At 37.2% G+C, this 21096-nt stretch overlaps 1 protein-coding gene across 4 annotated transcripts in view; it reads left to right on the forward strand.

The window, feature by feature from the left end:
* LOC306861252 (DENN domain-containing protein 5B) overlaps positions 1–21096 on the forward strand; it is a 43050-nt gene that overhangs the window by 686 nt on the left and 21268 nt on the right. For all 4 annotated transcript variants that reach the window (XM_079403430.1, XM_079403428.1, XM_079403429.1 and 1 more), the window contains exons 2-3: positions 13734–13793; positions 19722–19831. In XM_079403430.1, the coding sequence (XP_079259556.1) occupies positions 13734–13793; positions 19722–19831 (170 nt within the window). The remainder of the gene's footprint in view (positions 1–13733; positions 13794–19721; positions 19832–21096) is intronic.

Here is a 21096-nt window from a genome sequence, read left to right on the forward strand (position 1 = left end):
TTTACTTTTGTCATTTAGCAGACGCTTTTGTCCAAAGCGACTTACAAATAAGAAAAAGTAACTAAAACTAAAAAGTTACAACTCTATAAATACTATCTACCCACATATTTAAGAAAATAAAGAAATTAAATAAAATTAACACATGCATATAACAACAACATTTCAATAATAAACATATCAATGAAAAAATTAAATAAAAAGCTACTACTATCCCTTGCCGGTGTCCCTGCCCGGTGGAGTCGCACGGTAGAGTCGATGGTCTTTACACTCTTTGGTCTTCACACTAAGAGGGCTTCACACGACGACTGCCGCGACCGCTGCCGCGGTATAATAACGAGCTGATTTTAAACTAATCAAATGTTTAATTAATTAATGTTAATTAATGTTATGTTAATGGATTAATGTTTAAAATGTTCAGATTTTCACCTATGTTTGTGTTCAATCTTCAGTTTTCTTACAAAATGTGTTTTTCCTTGCATACCGCTCAATTCATCAGAAGATACAAAAATAACGTGGCAAACGTGCCTCATAAAACATTAAATCCAGTGTATTGAGAACACAAGACTGTTTCATATTCATTTTCACCATTTTATGTCAGACGTGTCATATTGCAGTGTTGAGAAAATAAACATATTTTTACATATCACACATTTATTAAATGCAGTAGCCATTTTGTTTTTCTGATATTGCTGGTTACTAGGAAATTGTTTCTTTGTGATGTGGGAAAGTATCTAACATCTCAAATATTACCTCTACAATTTGTGTGACCGCTGACATGATGGTTCTGACAGGAAATATGAGCACAATAACTTGTAAAAAGCACAATAAAATGTAAACAGAGCCTGTGTAAGCTTAATTAAACCTATATCACATGTAGTATCATAATATTTAATTAGATATAGATGAATGTAGAGAGAGAGAGAGATGGATAGATGATATTGATTGATCATAGATAAATCAATTTAATACCTTATTACCTAAATTAAGAAAAGAACATGAAATCAATTATGTTCCCAATCACCCAATGTTCTCTGAAACCCGCTGTATCTGTTAGACGAGGGATTGGATCAATTCAATGATTAAAGATGCCTCAAAGCATCAATAAAAACAATCATCATTATCCTCATATTGATTGTCTGAATATTTTTGGTTGTCTCTCAGTGGTGTCAAATCCTGGCCTGATATCTGATGTTATCTGTTTTAATGGACTTAATTGTATTGAATGCATCCTGGGGCAGGGTTCCTACGGGGTTTGGAAAAGTATGGAATTTTGAAATGGAAAATGTGTAGGAACCCTGCTGGGGGAACATCTAATAGTGGTTTTCATGGATGAACAGAGAGGTCTTTGAGAGGAGAAAGCTAAAACAGTTCTGAGGACTCGATATGTCAAAAAATGGGAAGAAAGAAGCGATTATGATGATTTTTTTTCTTATATAATAAAAAAAAAAAAAAAGTATTTACACACACACTATTTAAACTTGTGTTTTTGAGAGATGATGGTTGGTTGGTTGGTTGGTTTGATTGACGTTATCATATTTGTCTTATCACAAACATCTTAAAGGTTATTGAACTTGAAAGGTTTTAAAAGATGTCACAAAGTACTGTGGTTCTAAGTGACTTGCATTGAGCAATCAATCAGTGCTGGGCAGTGCACGTGACTGTCACTACTGATCATTTTGATTTCAATCACTCATACTGTGATTGGTGTGAACCGATAACTAAACGACTTGATCTTGACTTGTATCTGATATTATGTACCTTGTGTGGTGAGTTTTTGGCACAGGGAGCCTTGTGTTTGTCCTAGTTGTCTCATATGCGATATGCACATTTCTTGTAACCTGATTTGAAAGCACAACAGCTTTTGCCAAGAGTGCAAGTGTAATTGTTAGAGAAAACATGGCTTCCAAAAACAACTGCTACTTCTAATCCCAGTAGCCAGTCTGTGTGCTCTTACCCTGTTTTTCTCCAATCTTTGTCTGGCCTTGTTTTAACAGATGTGCTGATTGCTCTACCTTTTTAAGGCCTGGCACTGACTGCTGGTGAACTGTGTGAAGAACTAAGCTGCATGTGCGTGATGCTCCCGTGGATTAGATGTGTTGCTTTAAACCGAGAGAGTGCAGAGCGGGCCCGTGTGGGATCACATCATCATAATGAACCTGCTTAGAGCTTCTATTTTTGCGGTCAACACAGATTTCTAGAGAGAAGTTTAGTTCTACTTGTAAAAATCAATAAAATAAGCCTGTGCAATTAAAGGCATGTCCGTCCTGGGAAAGGCAAGTTAAACTCTATCCACAGCTGTTAAAAAACTGTCTTGATGAAAGGATTCTGGTTATAATTATATTGAAATTGTGGCTGATACAATAAAACTTGATACAATCAGTTGAAAAATGATTAATGGCCAACATTCAAATTCTGTACTATTTTCTGTAAGTAAATAAATACACTTAAACCTAAAATCAAGCGTTTTAAATGCAATAAGTGAAATAAGGTATCAAAGCATTATTATAATGTACATAATGAAAAACGTATACTTTTTGGAGATTTTCTTAAAAGGTTCAATTTAAGTGTTAATAGTGTTTTTAAAGATTTAATGCTTTGAACATTAGATGATGGCATTATTTATTATAAACGTAAAAACAGAAGGAAACTATACAAAGTTAAATATCCAATGTTGACAAATAAAAAAAAAAAGGGAAATTGAGACTTGCGATATTTTAGTATTATTTAAATACTAGTGTAGAATTATTATAATTTTTTTTAAAAATATTATTTTATTTATATATTTTTCTTTTATTTTTTTGGGGTGATTTTTGTCATTTTTATTAGTTGTCTATATTCCTACATAGCTTTATTTTTATTTCAGTTTTAGTTTGACTAATTTTACATCAGCTTTGTAAACAAAACAATTTTCATTTGTGTTTCATCTAATATTTATATTGTATTTTATTTCATCTCATTTCCCCTAAAGATAATTATTTGTGATTAGTTTTAGCACTGAATTGAGACACATCTAGAGACTTTACAGCATTAAGCAACCGCATAGCCTTGTCAACAGCATCTTAACATCAGCAGCACCACTCAAGAATATCTAAAAATCTGCTTTGTAATGTTTGTACAGAGAGACTTTCAATGGATCCGATTTTTCGCTGTGAGATTGGTCTGGTTACCCAAATAAAGTTCATCACGATTAAACAGTTTGAGTTTGATTAATTCACCACTGTGTGTGTCCAGTGTTATCAGGGCTTGAATTTGATCAGATAAGCCATGTGAAGTCACACTGTGTGTAGCATTGTGAGATGCTTCATGTGAGATCCATGTACAACATAACCTTTGTTGAAGATTATCCTACTGTTCTTGTTTGATCAATATCGAGTGTTCTGAAAAGCCCCCTCGCCCCACCCCATAGCACCTGTATTCTCTGGTGGCCTAGTTTCTAAAGGATAGCTTTGGTTGCACCTACTGTGAGAAGATGAGAACGCTCATTTGTAAGTCAAACCACTTGAAGATGGAAAGAGCGAGAGATTGTTTTCCTGATATATTTTTGGCCCTGCTTCCTCGCTTCCATTGTTCAAAACACACATTTCCTGCTGGATACCTCAGCGTGTTTCTGCATGACTGAATGTGCTGCCGTCCAATCCCAGAGGAGCCCTGCACTCATATGACCGATCTCCCCCTTCTCTGGGCTTTTCCGCATAATCAACACTGCTCGCCCTTTCACTGGACTGTGTGTGTGCAATCTGTTTATTTTTTTATTTAGGAGGCTGTTTTGACTGTCAAGGTTAATTGAAGTGATCTTTCATTACACAAATGCACTGTGTCCCCTCGATTAGTGACATTTTGAGTTGCCCCGTGTCTCCTTTCCTTGATGGCAGAGGCTTTTTAATGATGTGGTTGTGCTCTTCTCTGATTATTACAGTTGCCACTTTTCGAGTCAGCTTGTCATCCTCTGTGAAGCCAAATTGTTGTAGACTTTTTCCACCTCACAATTTTAAAAGAATGTTATTGCATCTTTATATCTTGCAGTGCAAGTAGTTTGGTTTCTCATAGTTGCGACTTTATATCTCACAATGCAACTTTTATATCTTAGTTTTTAGTTTAGTTTATTTTGCACAAGAAATGTATACAAAAAAACACAAGAAGAAAATGCAATCCATATACTGTGCAGGGAGAGGCAGAAAACCCAAAGGGCTTATTTAGAGCCTCCACCTAAACAAAGAAAACTAAATCAAAAACAACTCGTGAAATTAAAAAAGAAGTCTTGCAAATGCAACTTCTATTTTGCAACTTGTTGTCTAGCGAAGTTAGTTATTTTTTCGCAGTGTAGCTTTCTATCTCATAATTACCACTTTTTATCTCGTAAGGCAAATTTGTTTCTTTTAGTTGCATCTTTATATCTCACAAAGGTTCACTTTATATCTGACTTATTTCTCGTAATTGCAAATTTGTCTAAAAAGGTGACTGTTTTTTGCACTTGTGGCTTTTTCACAATGTGACTGTCATGCAAGGCGACTTTATTTCTTGTAATTGTGACCTTATGTTGCAATGCAACTTTGTTTCTCCTAATTGTGCATGGTGACTTTATTTCTTATTGTTTATGACTTTATTTCACAATTTAACTTCATATCTCACAATGCAACTGTCTTATTGTAAATTTCCTCAATTACTTCCACAAGTGATTTGGGGAAAACAATCTGCACTACTGGCCACCTTTCATGTCTTTTTCTTTGTTTATCTTTTGTTTGTTTATTTTTCAGATTCTCATTAGTCAGTTCTTGTTCATCTCTGGATGTTTTTAGTTTCTTGGAGGGCTTGTCAAACACTTTCTAGGCACATATTCTAGGCCTAAGGGTGTCATGTCCTCTGAGTGGAATAAAAATATAGACTATAAATAGGCCTCTTGTGTTTGACTCTCTGAAAAGAGGGTTGCTACATCTCAAAGAAATTGCTTTGCAGGCAGTCCCTCTGTATTTGTCATATTGTGAACAATAATAACCAAAGGAAATGAAAACATGAAACACAAAATTTGAATCAAAGACATGCACATGCACACATCTTTATGCTCTGGTGATCTGCACTTTTATCATGATTTCAGTTCCCTACACAATGTGCCGCACCTACTGTCTGACTTGATGTGCCATGCATCAATAAAATGGGTTTTCCTGCTTTGGCAGAAGAAGATATTTCAATCTTTGATGTACTAGCCTGTCTCCGTTTTTCACACATCTACCTAAAGAGGGGATTTGTCTCTTGAATTACCTTAATTTACTGAGGATTTGACACCATGAATGGTCATTAACAGTGAATCGCCGGTGTCTGGTCCCCTTGATTTGGAGTGGTGCTTTTTGAAACTGTATCGTCTCCATTTAACTTTTATAGTGGTCCCTAAACAAGTCCCTTGTAACAAGTACAGCAAACAAGATGCTGAGAGGTACATTTTACCCAGCCAGCAGTGTGTTTGCCTAACTAAATTAACGTAAATCAGTATCAAAACAGTATAATTTATATCTGAAAAATTTATTCATTGTGACTTTCCTAAAGATTTCTTGTTCTTGAATTTATATCTAATATCCAAGGGGGCAGTCGTGGCCTAATGGATAGAGAGTTGGACTTGTAATCTAAAGGTTGTGGGTTCGAGTCTCAGGTTCGGCAGGGATTGTAGGTGGGGGAGTGAATAACCAACACTCTCTCCACCCTCGATACCACGACTGAGGTGAGACCCTCGAGCAAGTCCCTGAACCTCCAACTGCTCCCCGGGCGCCGCAGCATTGGCTGCCCACTGCTCCGGTGTATGTTCACTACTGTGTGTACACTTGGATGGGTTAAATGCAGAGCATAAATTCCGAGTATGGGTCACCATACTTGGCCACACACCACTTCCTTTCCCCTTTCAATACAGCAATATAAAATCTCTAATATTGGTCAATAACCTGATTATGTTGTTATTTGTTTGTTTGAGGTCTCATAAAAAAAAGCTTCTAATACTTCAGCCTAGACGAGACTTACAAAACCTGGGTGTCAAGTGGTACATTGTTACATTGTGGCCGCATGACGTGTCTCCGTTCATTGTTTCTTAATGACGCTGGCCAGCTCATATTGTGACTGCAGGCAGAGACACAAGGCAGTAGTGGACAACTATAAAGAGCACTGGTTCCTAGACCATCTGTCTATGAGCACCAGCGTGGACACTGGGATAATGGCTATGCTAATGTCTCAACACCTCCCTAGCTTCCCACTGACTTTTTCCTTGAATAAGCCTGAATTGGGGAAAAACCGGTCGAATGCAAGTGTTGTGTTGCTGAACCTTTCCTCTTCCGTTCCTATTTTCATTCTTTGTCCACCCTTATGGTATTTAAACTCAATGCTTTTTAACACTTTAGTATAGGGACCAATTCTCACTATTAACTAGTTGCTTATTAGCATGTCTATTATTAACATATTGGCTGTACTTATAAAGCATATAATCTGAATCTGCATGACCAAATTCTACATCCCTAATCCTACCCAATACCTAAACTTAACAACTAGCTTACTAACTATTAATAAGCACCAAATTGGGAGTTTGAGGCAAAAGGAATAGCTAATGGTTTGTTAATATCGAGAATTGGACCTTAAAATAAAGTGTGACCCAATGTTTCATAATCTTTATATTCCTACTACTACAGATTCTAATGTTAATCTACAACCCTTAACCCTGCATTATTTTGAAACACAGGTAAAGTAGTTCAAAGTCATTCTTTTACTCTCCCCAGTACTTTTCAGAGATGGGGGTTTGTTATCTTGTTAGCGTAATCTGCTCAGAGACTCAGTACAGCTGTAATCTGCCTTCCTCTTAATTTCAAGTAAAGTACAATGCTGTGTAGTACTGTATCTCAAACATGAGATTCACATTTTCACAACTTGTACATGTAGTTTTATTGCACTGTGAATATGTAAAAACTGAAATATATAAAACATGTTTCAAGTATTTTTAGTGGTGAAATTTACAATATTTTTAGATGCATTGACATTTTTTACTTTATTTATTTTAGTTTTGTTTCATTTTTCATTTTGTTTATTTGGTCTTGTTTCGTTTTGTTTCGATTAATTTGTTATTTGGTTTTGTTTTTTATCTTGTTTTTAATTAGTTTTTTTGTTTAGATTTTTTTTTCTTATTTTCAACTCTCTTTTTTTGCAACATTTTAAAGAGGGTTTTTTCCTACAATGCTCCTGTACACAAAGCAAGGGACATTAAAAAAAATATATTTACTAAGTGTGGCGTAGAATAAACCCGAACCAATCACACAACATCAGGGCCTTACATTACTGATGATTACTGGGGTCTGAATGGTAGCAAATCCCTGCATCCATGTTTCAACATCTAATAGAAAGCCTTCCTAGAAGATTGGAAGCTGTTATGGCAGCAAAAAGAGGGATTAATGCTATGACATTTTTGCTATGGCATTAAATTAAATGTTCAGCATCAGTGATGCACTAATGTTGGGTAATGGCCTGCTGTCAGTTCACCCCAGATGGGTTCAATAGGGTTTCAAGTCCATGCAGGTTTGTGCAGGCCAGTTTTCCACCCCAGATTTTAGTGTTGGAAAATCTGTAAGCACAAATCTGTATTAAGAGTTTGAGTCCCACTTTATATTAGTTGCCTCTGAAAACTTGTATGTACACATTAAGTGCAGAGTATCAAATTATTAATTTAAATGTTAGTGTATGTTAAAGAAAGTGGGTCCAAAGACTGCATGGTGCATCATTAAGATGCTTGTTCTCATAGAAGTGACTAGAGTCCAAATATGTTCATTTCAAGGTGGTGTCCATATATACATTCAGCCATATAGTGCTTATATGGGATGGTTATGTCAGTCAAGCACTTTTAAAGGCATCTAGGGGGCAGTTTGTCTGCTTTGGGCGGATATCTGTCATAAGTATCTTTGCTCTAGATGAGAGCTGTTTAAAGCTCTCTGAACAGAAGCTGGTGGCATAGTGCCGAATGGGCAATATTTGTCATAACTTGCTGAGTTATGTCACAGGTGCAAAATCCACTTACATAACATCTTTACCACTCTGCGTGGCCCTCATCCTAATAGATTACAACTGAGGTAAGGCCATTCAGAAGCCTTCATCTTATAAATGTATGTTTTTGTGTCTGTGGTCTGGATGGCATACAGCTTTTAAAGCTTTTTTTAATATATAAATGTTTTACTTTAATAACAGTCAGAAAGTAGATTGATGCAGGTCTGGATATGTAATGTCTCTGGTTGCTTTAAATTTCTCAACCAAAAAGGTATCATTGCAAACATTAGATGGGCCGATATGCATATCTAGGGTCTCAAACAGGTCAAAAAGGTTACACAATTGAATCTGCTCAGTCTTCACTATGTTTGTGTGTGTGCAGTGACCGAATGAGACCATGAACTAGTCATGTTGACTTAGTTCATTGACTCAGTTCCAGCTCATCGGTGACCTGTGTCCTCAGATAAGATTTATCAAACACCATGTGACTGTTTGATTTCAGTGTGATTCATATGCTTCTTTAGCTCAAATTTGTATCTAAACTGTTAAATATGAAGGTTTATTTTATTTGTTTAACTTTTAAACTATAGTATTTTATGGTAATTATACAGTTTAAACTTTTGAATATTAGTTTCGCCATCCCATACACTCTGCATTAAAAGTTTAGTGTACAATACTAAGTACACAGTAGCATTGTTGTTTCTAAATCATCTGCATGCGCAGCTGAGATCACATTATCTAGATCTGTTCGTCAGATTTTACAAAAAAACGCTGATAGAATTTTAGTCAGACAGTCAGAAATTTAATTTTAAAGTGGATGTAAACAGATTGTTACATTCTCTCTGAACTTTGACCGTTTGCAACCGGCTGATATGAGTCCACACATTATCTTGACAGCCTTTTGTCATGCCTGGAAAAGTCTGCTTGTTTGTGTTCATATCTGAAAGATTGAGTTTAGCATGTTCCTTACATTACAAGGCTCTTTTATTAATAAAGCGCTGGAACCGTCTCATTAAATATTTTGAAGTTGCTACTTATTCCATCCCTTCACTTTCTTTCAAAGTAACTCTTATCAAGCAAATTCAAGCTATTCGTCCCATGAAATGTCAGTGCCAAACCATGTAAGTGAATTGTTTTCTTGCTTATGATGCAGTAAGATAAAACAGTGAGTTGTTGTGGATTACAGCTTTAGTAGATGTTATGAGTCTGACACTGGAGCTGTGCTTACTGCCAAACCCTGCGAGAAGGAAAAGGACCCCAATGTTTCGTGCTCACAATGTGACCGCTCAGCACTTGAAACACACACACACACACACACACACACACACACACATATAGAGCTCAATTACGTAACGCTGTTGAGGATGGACAAAGGCTCTTCAGGAGACATTGTGTGCTGTCCCTTGCTCTTTCTCTCTCATCCATCAGCACTTTTAAAATGAATGTTGCTCTGAACAAGGCCAGTGATTTTGGTCTCTGAAGCTCAATATCACAAATCCAATACTCCCTTCCACTGCTGCCATGTGTTAATGCAGAAAAAGCTTTGCTTTTATGGACACTTGGAAAAAAATGCTGAAGTGCTACTTTTATTATGTATATACATACGCTAGTATGAAACTTAATGATTAGTGTACTGGTACTCAAAGGTACTGTAAAGAATGCAGTTGTACAATAAACACGTTGTAATGCTTTTTCTGGGACTTGGAGGTAGCATACTTGCATTTAACATTCAGCATCTTTGAAAATGTGTGAGATGGGTTAATTAAGCGAGGAAGAGTATGGCAGGTGCTGGATTTAACAGATTTTATGGGTAGTTAGGATCTTAGGTGAGTTCAAAGGAGTGCTTGATTCACATTCAGTCAGCAGTGACGTTTGTTCATAACACACCGGCTGAGTCATCCTGTAAATACCGTTCATAACACTGCAGACACAGCAGTCGCTTCCTGTGTGGGTGAATCTCAAGAATAACACGTCTGGCTCTCTGTAATGTAAAGATAAATAAAATATTACTTATTTACATATATATAAATCTTCTCAGTGAAGAATCATATAAATTACAGTAGTACGTCATCCTTAATGTATTCTCAGTTCTTCCCATTTAAATTTATTAGGGGCCAAGCACCGAAGGTGCGTAGGCACCTATTGTGTTTGTTAGTGTTATTATTCTTTTGCTTCTTCTTCTTCTTCTTCTTCTTCTTCTTCTTCCGCCGCGATTCAATGGCAGCCCATAGAACCGATTGCGGGAAAGTTGTAAAATTTGGCGCACTGATAGAGGCCAGTCTCACCATTAACCGTAGCAAATTTGGAGTCTCTAACTCAAACTCTCTAGCGCCACCAATTGTCCAAAAATGCGATTTTGAAATGCTAATAACTTTTGAACCGTAAGCCACAAAATTAAAATTCTTTTTTCCTCTGATTCCTTGGCTCAAGCCGAGTCGAATGGACACCAAAAATTCAAAAATCGTAAGGTTTAGTTTTTTCGCTATTTTCAATTGTTCGTAAAACCTACTCTTTCGAACTCGTCCTAGGCCGTTGCACCGAATCTCACGAAAATTGAACCAGATCATCTTCAGACCATGCTGGCAAAAAGTTATGGAATTCAAGTTGATTTGTCAAACCATTTCCGAATAGCCCACGAACAAATTCTACGAAAACCACGTAAAAGTGAACGTGAGGCTATATCTCCGCAACAGTTTGGCCTATTGAGACCAAACTGGGTGTGTGTTGTAACAAGCATGACCTGAGACTACCTACAGTGTTTCGGCGCTGTGCCCCCTGGTGGTCAGGAGATATAAAAATAGCATATTTTTGCTCATAACTTCTGAATGCTCTGACCAAAAATCACAAAACTGGTGTCTTTAGATTCAGTACATCATGCCGAGTCGAACGATATCCAGTTTTCCCAATTCAGCCATTTTGGGCGTCGGCCATTTTGAATTTACTTTTAAATTGCTGTATCTTAAGAACGCATTAGCGTATCGTTTCGCAAATAATTACAAAAATGTTCGGTACCAGGCCCTGAATGTACACAAAAAAGTTGGGGGCAGCGCCACCTTGTGGTCAAAAGTTATAACGAAATTTCGAAAAATGCTAATAACTTTTGCGTACATTAGCCTATTGTTATTAAACTGGTATTGCTAGATTCCTTGGATCGTGCCGAGAACATTGATACTAATTTTGCCATAATGGGCTGAACTTCGTGTCCGCCATTTTGATTCATGTTGAAAACCTACTTTTTCGAACTCCTCCTAGACCGTTCGTCCGATTTTTACCAAATTTGACTCTGATCATCTTCAGACCATGCTGGCAAAAAGTTATGGATTTTGTGACGATACACGAAAAGGTTTTCGTTTAACGTATCAACAAATTTGCTGGAAAGATGCCAAACTGCATCTGAGGCTGTATCTCTGCAAAGCTTTGAGATATTTACACCAAACTTTGCATGTGTCATTGTCACCTCACTCTGACCAAGCCACGTCATTTTGGTCACAGCGCCACCTATTGGTCAAGAGTAATAGACCATTCAGTAACCATTGAATATTGAACTTACAGAAATGCTAAGAACTTTTGATTGCATCAGCCTATTGTCATGAAACTGGTCTCAAAATATTCCTTGGTTCGTGCCGAGAACATTGATACCAATTTTGCCATAATGGGCTGAACTTCCTGTCCGCCATTTTGATTCATGTTGAAAACCTACTTTTTCGAACTCCTCCTAGACCGTTCGTCTGATTTTCACCAAACTTGACTCTGATCATCTTCAGACCATGCTGGCAAAAAGTTATGGATTTCGTGACGATACACGAAACGGTTTTCGTTTAACGTATCAACAAATTTGCTGGAAAGATGCCAAACTGCATCTGAGGCTGTATCTCTGCAAAGCTTTGAGATATTTACACCAAACTTTGCATGTGTCATTGTCACCTCACTCTGACCAAGCCACGTCATTTTGGTCACAGCGCCACCTATTGGTCAAGAGTAATAGACCATTCAGTAACCATTGAATATTGAACTTACAGAAATGCTAAGAACTTTTGATTGCATCAGCCTATTGTCATGAAACTGGTCTCAAAATATTCCTTGGTTCGTGCCGAGAACATTGATACCAATTTTGCCATAATGGGCTGAACTTCCTGTCCGCCATTTTGATTCATGTTGAAAACCTACTTTTTCGAACTCCTCCTAGACCGTTCGTCTGATTTTCACCAAACTTGACTCTGATCATCTTCAGACCATGCTGGCAAAAAGTTATGGATTTCGTGACGATACACGAAACGGTTTTCGTTTAACGTATCAACAAATTTGCTGGAAAGATGCCAAACTGCATCTGAGGCTGTATCTCTGCAAAGCTTTGAGATATTTACACCAAACTTTGCATGTGTCATTGTCACCTCACTCTGACCAAGCCACGTCATTTTGGTCACAGCGCCACCTATTGGTCAAGAGTAATAGATCATTCAGTAACCATTGAATATTGAACTTACAGAAATGCTAATAACTTTTGATTGCATCAGCCTATTGTCATGAAACTGGTCTCAAAATATTCCTTGGGTCATGCCGACAACATACATACCAATTATTCTATAATAAGCCGATCTTCCTGTCCGCCATATTGCTTCATGTTGAAAACCTACTTTTTCGAACTCCTCCTAGACCGTTCGTCCGATTTTCACCAAAATTGAATGGGATCATCTTCAGACCACGCTGACAAAAAGATATGGATTTCATGTCGACAGATTAAACCGTTTTCGTATAGTGCTGCTACAAATGTTAGGCATGTTGCCAAAATGAGTCTGAGACTATATCTATGCAAAGCTTTGACGTAATTACACCAAACTTTGTGTGTGCCATTGTCGACTCACACAGAACGCAACAAAGTGCTTTGATTAGAGCGTCACCTATTGGCCAAAAGTGATAAGCCATTTAATCATATTACTGGTGGTTTTATTTATAATTTTCAGCCCTTTCAATTACAATCGTGCAATTATTGCTTTTGTTACTCATTGTTGCATTTGGTCTGATGCTCCATGCCATGTTTAGCTCCTGACTTTGCCATTGGAGTGCTTGGCCCCGTGATTGCTGCTTGCAGCTATATTTTAAATTGTATTTATTACAAGTGAAACTAAAATCATTTTGTGACGTTATTTTATTTTAGCTAATTTTGTAGTTTTGTGTGTGTACTTTTTCCCAGTTTAAGTTTTTGTATTTTTATTTCTATTAAGTGAAAAATGTTTTTTTATATTGTTTTTTTTTTTAACACTTTGTGTATTTGAAAAGTGTGGCTCAGTCTGAACCATAAGTTTTGTTTTGTAAAAATGGGTAGAACACTCTTTGATGATCCATACTGAAGATGTCTTTCCAGCCAGGCATAGTCTGTATTTGAATGTTTGTGGGTTGCACATGTAGATATTTCTTAACCACCTCATCGTGTTCCTTTAACACCCACCATTAAGATATTCTGCGAGCGCTTGCTGGCCATACATAACGTGATGTCTCCATCCGAGCAGATATTACAGCCTACAGTCAAGCAGCTCACCAAAGCAGAGGCTGTAAAACATGACTCCCTTCACCTCCATCACTGCTCAGCCTGCAAAATAACACATGCTGTCTGTGTCTACAAAGCCATTGCACTTTGGATTCAGTCACATATCCATTTTGTTTGCTGCTTCATTTCTGTGTTTGGTTTGACATTTTTGCTTTTTGTTTGTCTGTTTGTGTGTTTGCCATCTCAGCTTTGTACCAATGGCTAGAGGCTGATCGTCAGGGCAGTGACCCAGAGGCCGTGGCAGCAGGTAAATGTCATCAACCTCCTCATCACTAAGCTTCCCTAAATTTCTCCATTTTTATTTCCCATCCTTCGTTCTTTTGCCCTTAATTACACTTGGTATTAAGATTCACCTCAAATGATCTGATCTCAAGCAGTCAGGCAAGGCAGATTGCTGTTTAAACCTGGTATTAACATGCTTTCCAAATGTATCCCCTGTATCTGCTTGTATAAAGACTTTGAGCAGAGGGTTTCTGATTTTGACTAAATATAGGTTGCTTACTGTATCAGTGCATTACTGCTTGATAAAGCACAAAAACGTGAAAACAGTCTCCAACCAAGCACATCTCCCAAATGTTAAACTAATCTCAAAATCTCAAAATTAATATCCACATTTCATACTGTACATTTTAATATTGTGATTTTAGATTAACTTGTAGTTTTTAAAATGAGTTTATTTTAATTATTTAAAGATTAGAATTTAAATTTTCTAGATTATTTAATATTATTGTAATATTGATTAAATGTGTAAATACATGATTTAGAGATGTAATTTTTCAAATGTATTTTATTTTAATATTTTAGAATGTTATCATTCATTCATTCTTATTGTATTACATTTATACAATGTTAAATTATTGAATAACCCTTAGTATTTCATTTTCATATTTAATAATTTAGAATAAATATATTATAAGAATTTAATATTTGAATTTTAATGGTTAAAGCTTATAGAATTTTAATATTGTAGAATGTTTAATATTATTTTCACATTTATCAGTCAAATGTATAAATAAAATAAATTTAATATCCACAATTTTAACGTTGCTGCAGTTCTGTGCAAATAAATATATGCACTTTTTCGGATTGAGTGGTAATTTTTTGAAGCTGCTTCTAACCATTTTGAAGCCCTCATTAGTGGTGCTTGCCAAAGGCAAGGCATAACTATTATTATCTCACATACTTATTATTATTCTTCTTACTACTTCCGTACAAACTTCGGCGCGTAACTCGTCCCACACCGTTTGCCACAGACCCACGAAACGGGCGTCAAATCGTGCGGCCTATTGAGGAGAGGTGTGCTGGACTTTTATAAGCGATCGGGCGTACGATGTTCATACATCGGGCAAAAAATCGGCCGAAAAATCCCATAGACAATGCATTGTGGCAGAAATATGTAAGTCACCATATTTGAAGAGGCTGTCAAGCTGTGCGAGAACATACCCTGCAGTGGGGTATAAGTTGTACCCCTGGGGCGCAAGAGCACCCCAAATTTGCCCCATAGACATACTATGGTGAGGGACGGCCCATGAAACAGCATCTGAACACACGTTTTTTTCTACTATGGTAATTTACATAGGAATTTTGCATTGAACATAACTCTGCATCACAATGTCATAAAGACATGGGGGTGGGCTCATTTTACTCAGGCAACCAATCAGACTCTCAGGATCACTGTGAAGCTGTCAAGCCACGCCTTAGCAACCATTTAGAGCACCCTAGCAACTGATCACATTGACTGTCATTATGAAGGGCCAGATGGGTATCTTTAGATCACAGTGTTGTAGAGACATGGGGGTGGGTGTTTTTGACTCAGGACAGCAAACAACCAATCATGAACCACCACTGGCACTTCCTAGCCACACCCTAGCAACCATTATTGATGACCCTAACAACCCAAACCCAAAGAGGTGTATCTTCAAATCTGAATGTCATAGAGATATGGGGGTTTATGTAATTTATACTGACAAGCTGTCTTTGGAGTATAATCATTGGCAGCTGCCAAGCCACTCCCTTGCAACCAAACAGTGTACCATAGCAACCAGAATATCGCACAGACATGGGAGTTGGTTCTTTTGACTTATGCTAGCAAACTGGACTTCAAACATGCTAGTCATGCTAGCAGTGAATAGCTACATGCTAATAGTCATTAGCTAAGTGCTAATTCAGGCTAAGAACATGCTAAGAAATCTACAAAACTCCATAGTAATGATCTATGAAACCAGCAACTGCCTAGCAACACCCTAGCAATCACCACAAGGATCCTAGCAACCACACAGCAACACCTTAGCAACCATCCTGTGTACCCTAGCAACCACCCTGAGTACCCTAGCAACTGCATAGCAACATCCTAGCAACCACCTTGGGTACCATGGCAACCACATAGCAGCACCCTAGCAACCGCATAGCGACACCTTAGCAACCACCCTGGGTACACTAGCAACCGCCTAGCAGTGCCGTGGAAACCACTCAAGCCAACCTAGCAACCGAGTGTCGAGTTTTGCCACGGCAAGCACCACTCACATTTTCTTCAGGAAATGTGCATATCTAGTTTGCCAAAGGCATCACTATTGTTATCTTGCATACTTAAGTAGGCTTGAGAAAGACAACTTACTGAAATTGTATTTAAACTTCTTATTATTATTCTTATAACTCCTCCTAGAGCTTTAACTCTATAAACTCCAAACTCAGTCCAGATCTTCAGACTGATCTGACCGAGTATGCTATATCTTTTCTAACTGATTGGACTTACGGTTTTCATAAAAATGAAGATTAAAAATCATAAAAATCCCATAGACTTACATTGACGGAATGTTCAAATGAGCCAAGACTATTCAAACTCCAACTGTCAAAATTCAAACTTAAACTCCCAGAATCACTTGAGGCTCAATCAAGCTTCCCTTCTATGTACTATTTCTAACCCATTCAAACTCGTCTGTCTGTCTGTCATTTAACTCTATCTGTCTGTCTGTCTATCAAACTACTTTACACTTTGTTTTTCAGACTGAAAACATCAAACACAACTTTTTTTAAATTTCTTAAACTTTTCTAACTTTTTGGTCCGGCTTTCTCAAGCCAACTTAAAGTTTGTGTCAACAAACTTTTTTATCTAGTTGGTGGTGCTTGCCAAAGGCAAGGCATCACAATTATCTTGCACACTTATTATTCTGCTGCTTCTGCTTCTTCTTCTACAGCTACATGCTAATAGCGATTATCTAAGTGTTAAACCAGGCTAAGAACATACTAAGAGCTCTATAAAACTACATAGTAATGATGTGTGACAACTACCAACCGCTTAGCAACACGATAGTAACCACCCAGAACACCCTAGCAACGCTCAAGCAATCACCTAGAAACACCCTAGTAATTGAGGGGTGAGTTTTGCCACAGCAAGCACCACTCACATTTTCTTCAGGAAATGTACATTCTAGTTTTAATTGATCATTTAGCTGTCTGGGCTGCATCAGAACAGATTAATATTTACCTTTATATAATATATACAAATGTAATGTGGATGTTTTTGACTACTACTACTACTAGACTTGGACATATTAAAAACACAATGTCAATTGCAACCCATTTTGCTTCTGTAATTTGATGTATTTCCGAAAGAAATGGGCTGTTCACTTGAAAAAATATATAGACTTCATTATACCCATCAAGGATTGATTAAACATCGCTACATATCAGAACGAACAAGACTGAGTACCAAGTGTAAACGGGGTCATTGTTGTCATTTAGCTTTCGGTCCTCACTACTTCCTCCCTCTTTTCCTCTCGTTCTCTCTTGGTTTGAGATATGCATCTTAAATGTGGGTCATTTGCCTCAGCTTGTTATTTTAAATCAGTTCCTCTTCTCTTGCAACACTGTCTGTCTTTCTCCCTCCCCGTCTTGTTCTCCTGCTGTTCCTGCTATTGCTTCATGGGGTGTTTGCATCAGTGTCTCTTTCTCACGTGTATGCCTGCGGCCTCAGACTCTCTGTTATAAAGGGCTTTAGTAGATTTCTCCTCCTCCCTGTCCCTTCCTGTTAGTTAATGCCCAGGGCTATCACACATTCTCTCCTGCCAAATCACCGCTAGGTCACTCCACAGCACAGACTCGCTCTGTAAATAATCTTCATACATGACAAAACATGAGCTAGGTTGTTAATTGGACTCAGTCCTGATTACCTTGCCTCATTCTGAGTGCCTGAGTGCTGTTTTCATTTAATCAAGATTGTACTTGTAACGTCTGTATCGTCAGTTAGTTGTCTTTTTATGCTAACTGCACGCTCTATCTTGTTTGCTTCACATTCATTTGATTTAAATCTGTGCATTTTAACTCATCAAATCCAAATCCTGCACGACACACTGTCTGCTCCTGTAATCTGCACTGTTGTGACGTTCATGGCGCTTTTCCAATCTGTGTTCCCGCTTGTGTTTTGCTGTCAGTGCTATGCTATGCAACACCATGTGCTGCATGTGTCGGCCTGTTTGAGACACAGTAATGTGCACTGAGCCATAAAAGCAACTGTTTCTCATGAAACTGTTGCGTTCATGATGGTAGAAAGAGGCACAGTGCCTCCCTGTTGTTTTTAGACAATCATTGTGTGCCGACTCTACACACGTCAAGCCTTGCTCAAATGAAAGATATAGGTTCAAATGTCAATAAAGTCTGAAAATCCCATTCATTTTATAATTTAATTGGATATTCCACATTTTTAATGTTATCATTCAAACAATTTGCAAATTGAAGTGCGCATATGATAATGATAACGGTAACTCTTGAAAGCAATAACCAAAGTATAAAACTGAAATATAAATAATATTCAGAATCAGAATGAGCTTTATTGGCCAAGTATGTTTACACATACAAGGAATTTGTTGTAGTGACGGCATATTAAATATTAAAGCAAAACAGCAAACTATAAATCTAATTTTCTGCTTTTGATTCACTAAAAAAATCTTTAAATAAATTTTGATATCCTAAACACGTGCATATATTAAAAATATTTATTAGTAACATTTAATATATTATAGTAGACTGTTCTCAATATTAGTTATTGTTTTTACTGAAATGTTTGTTTGTTCATTTATTTATGCCAAGTTCTATCATGAAACTCTGGATGGCGCAGGCTGATGGGTCGTTAGCGCAAACTGATGATATTCACAGCTTTAAACTACTTGGCTCAAGCTGATTGGTTCATGTTGCATATGCAGCCAATGAGCTTGCTGCTTTACATTTAAATGGCTGGTTAGCATTAACTAGAGCAATTCGCAGCGGGCTTTCAGAGTTCTTCTGAAACCCTCCACCTTCCCCAGCTCCACCTGTATAGATGTGCTGTGGGTTATTTTATATGCTATTTGTGCAGCAGCAGTATGTCTTAATACTCTTAATACAGTAGCAAGTTTCTGTACTTGCTTTGCAGCAGCAATAATAATCTACAACAACAGCAATAACCAATAGCAGCAGCAATTCAGCAGCGTAGCAGATCTATTCCACCAAGACCAAATATATACATTAACATGGTCATATCCATTACCATACTAAAATCTCTATCATGACAACTCTCTGAAGATTTATTTATCAAAATATCATTAATCAATTATCACATTCTTATTTTGAGGAAAATGAATGCTGAACAAACGCAGCTGTGAGTGTATGTATGTTAGCGTTGAGATTAGATGGTGAGGAATCCTGCTCAGACCAACACTATCCCCTCAGAGACAGGTGTCGTATCTGGGTCACATTTGCATGGTAAATACAAGTGGATTACTCTGTCCAACGTACCTGAGAGAGTTGTAGTAAATGTCACAGCAATGTTTGTTTCAACAAGATATTAAACTTTCAAAAGAAGGTGTGAAATGTGTGTTAGAGTATTGTGCCAGATTTATTTAACTGTATGTTGAAATATACATTACGGTTCAGCACAAATAAGCAGATGTAACTTGTTTCCGTGGATATCTCTATACAGTACCATCCTCTCAAAAGGCCTTGCAGTTTAGTGGCGAAACCATGAAACTTTTATGCAGTGTAGCTAAAGACACATGACAAACCTCCTCTTATTTACGACCATGTATAACAATTCAGACATACTACTCGTACAATAGCTTTTGCATCCTAAAGCTTATGAATATTTTAAAAGATGTTTCCAATCCTCTACTCTCCTTAATACTTATTCCATTCCTCTCTGCAGGGGAAAACTTTGATCAGAGCCCCCTCAAAAGGACCTTCAAATCCAAAGTGCTTGCCCACTACCCAGAGAACATCGAGTGCAACCCATTTGACAAGGATGCTGTCAACATGGTAAGTGACTTCAGTACTTGACACTTTTACCATTTTGGTTTATTACCTCAAGCAGTGTTTTGAATGTTTTATATCATTCTTTTATTTTGTATCATTCAATTTGTTTTGTGCTTGTATTATATATTCCTTTTTTGTTTGTTTTAGTTTCATTATTTTGTTTTGTATCATTCTATTGTTTTGTTTGGAGATTTTGTTTATTTTATTATTCTTATTTTGTTTGTTTTAGTGTTTTGTTCTATGGTTTTGTTTCATTCTTTTTGTTTTGTATCATTCAATTGTTTTCGTTTATTATTTTACTTTATATTTTATTATTCTTGTTTTGTGTGTTTTTGACTTGTTGTGATTGAGCTTTTTTTTTTATAATAAATTTTTTTATTATGTTTTGTTTGAAATACGTCTGGGACACATGTGTCTTTCAGAGCATGCTGACTGAGGCTTGATGACTTGGGTGAATTTTTATGGCAAATTTATCATGTCCAACTCATCTAAACTTGTTTGTTTTCCATTTCAAATAAAAGTTCCCACACACAATCTCACTATTTCTCACATTAGTCATAAGAAAGATCTGTATCTGCATTGATTTGGAGTGTCATAACATGTACACACAGACTCTCACTCACTCTGTGGTTGCATGCAGTGATCAGCCGAAGGGCTTGTGTTACCATCCCAGAGCATGCAGAGGTAACGAAAACCTCTAACCTATCGTCCTGTGCTGCAAGGTCATTTTTTCCATCGGTAAACTGAAGCTTGGCAGTAGTGACACCAGTTAAATCAACCCAGGCTCTCTGCTTACGTTGGCATGGAAACGGCTCATTGTGCATGTTCTCACTCTGGCAGCACTGAACACTTCAGGTGTTCCTTTTACAGTCATGGTGCCATCACATCATTTGAGGGGAAAAAAAACCGTAATGACATTCTTGTTGAGTCATTTTTCAAGGCCAGTCTCTTATCTGCAGAGGTTTGCGCACAAAACTATATACGCACGCGCGCACACACACACACACACATTAAAAGTGCTTGAAAGACAGCTTGCAATCACAGAACTCCATTTCAGTTCTCAGTCCTCCAAGGTCCGGATAAAATTCCCCTAGTGATTACTTTCATTTTCCACTCTTGGCTAATCTTCTTTTCATTCCTGCACTCTTTTGTTCTGTGTCCTTTCTCTCTCTCCCTCCTTTTCTCCATCGTTTCAGTTATTGCCTATTTCAGATGGCATTTGAATGACACTTTATTTTGATACCATTTTAACGAATTACAATATTCAC

This window comes from Barbus barbus (assembly GCF_936440315.1).
Source record: "Barbus barbus genome assembly, chromosome: 42".
NCBI lineage: Eukaryota > Metazoa > Chordata > Actinopteri > Cypriniformes > Cyprinidae > Barbus > Barbus barbus.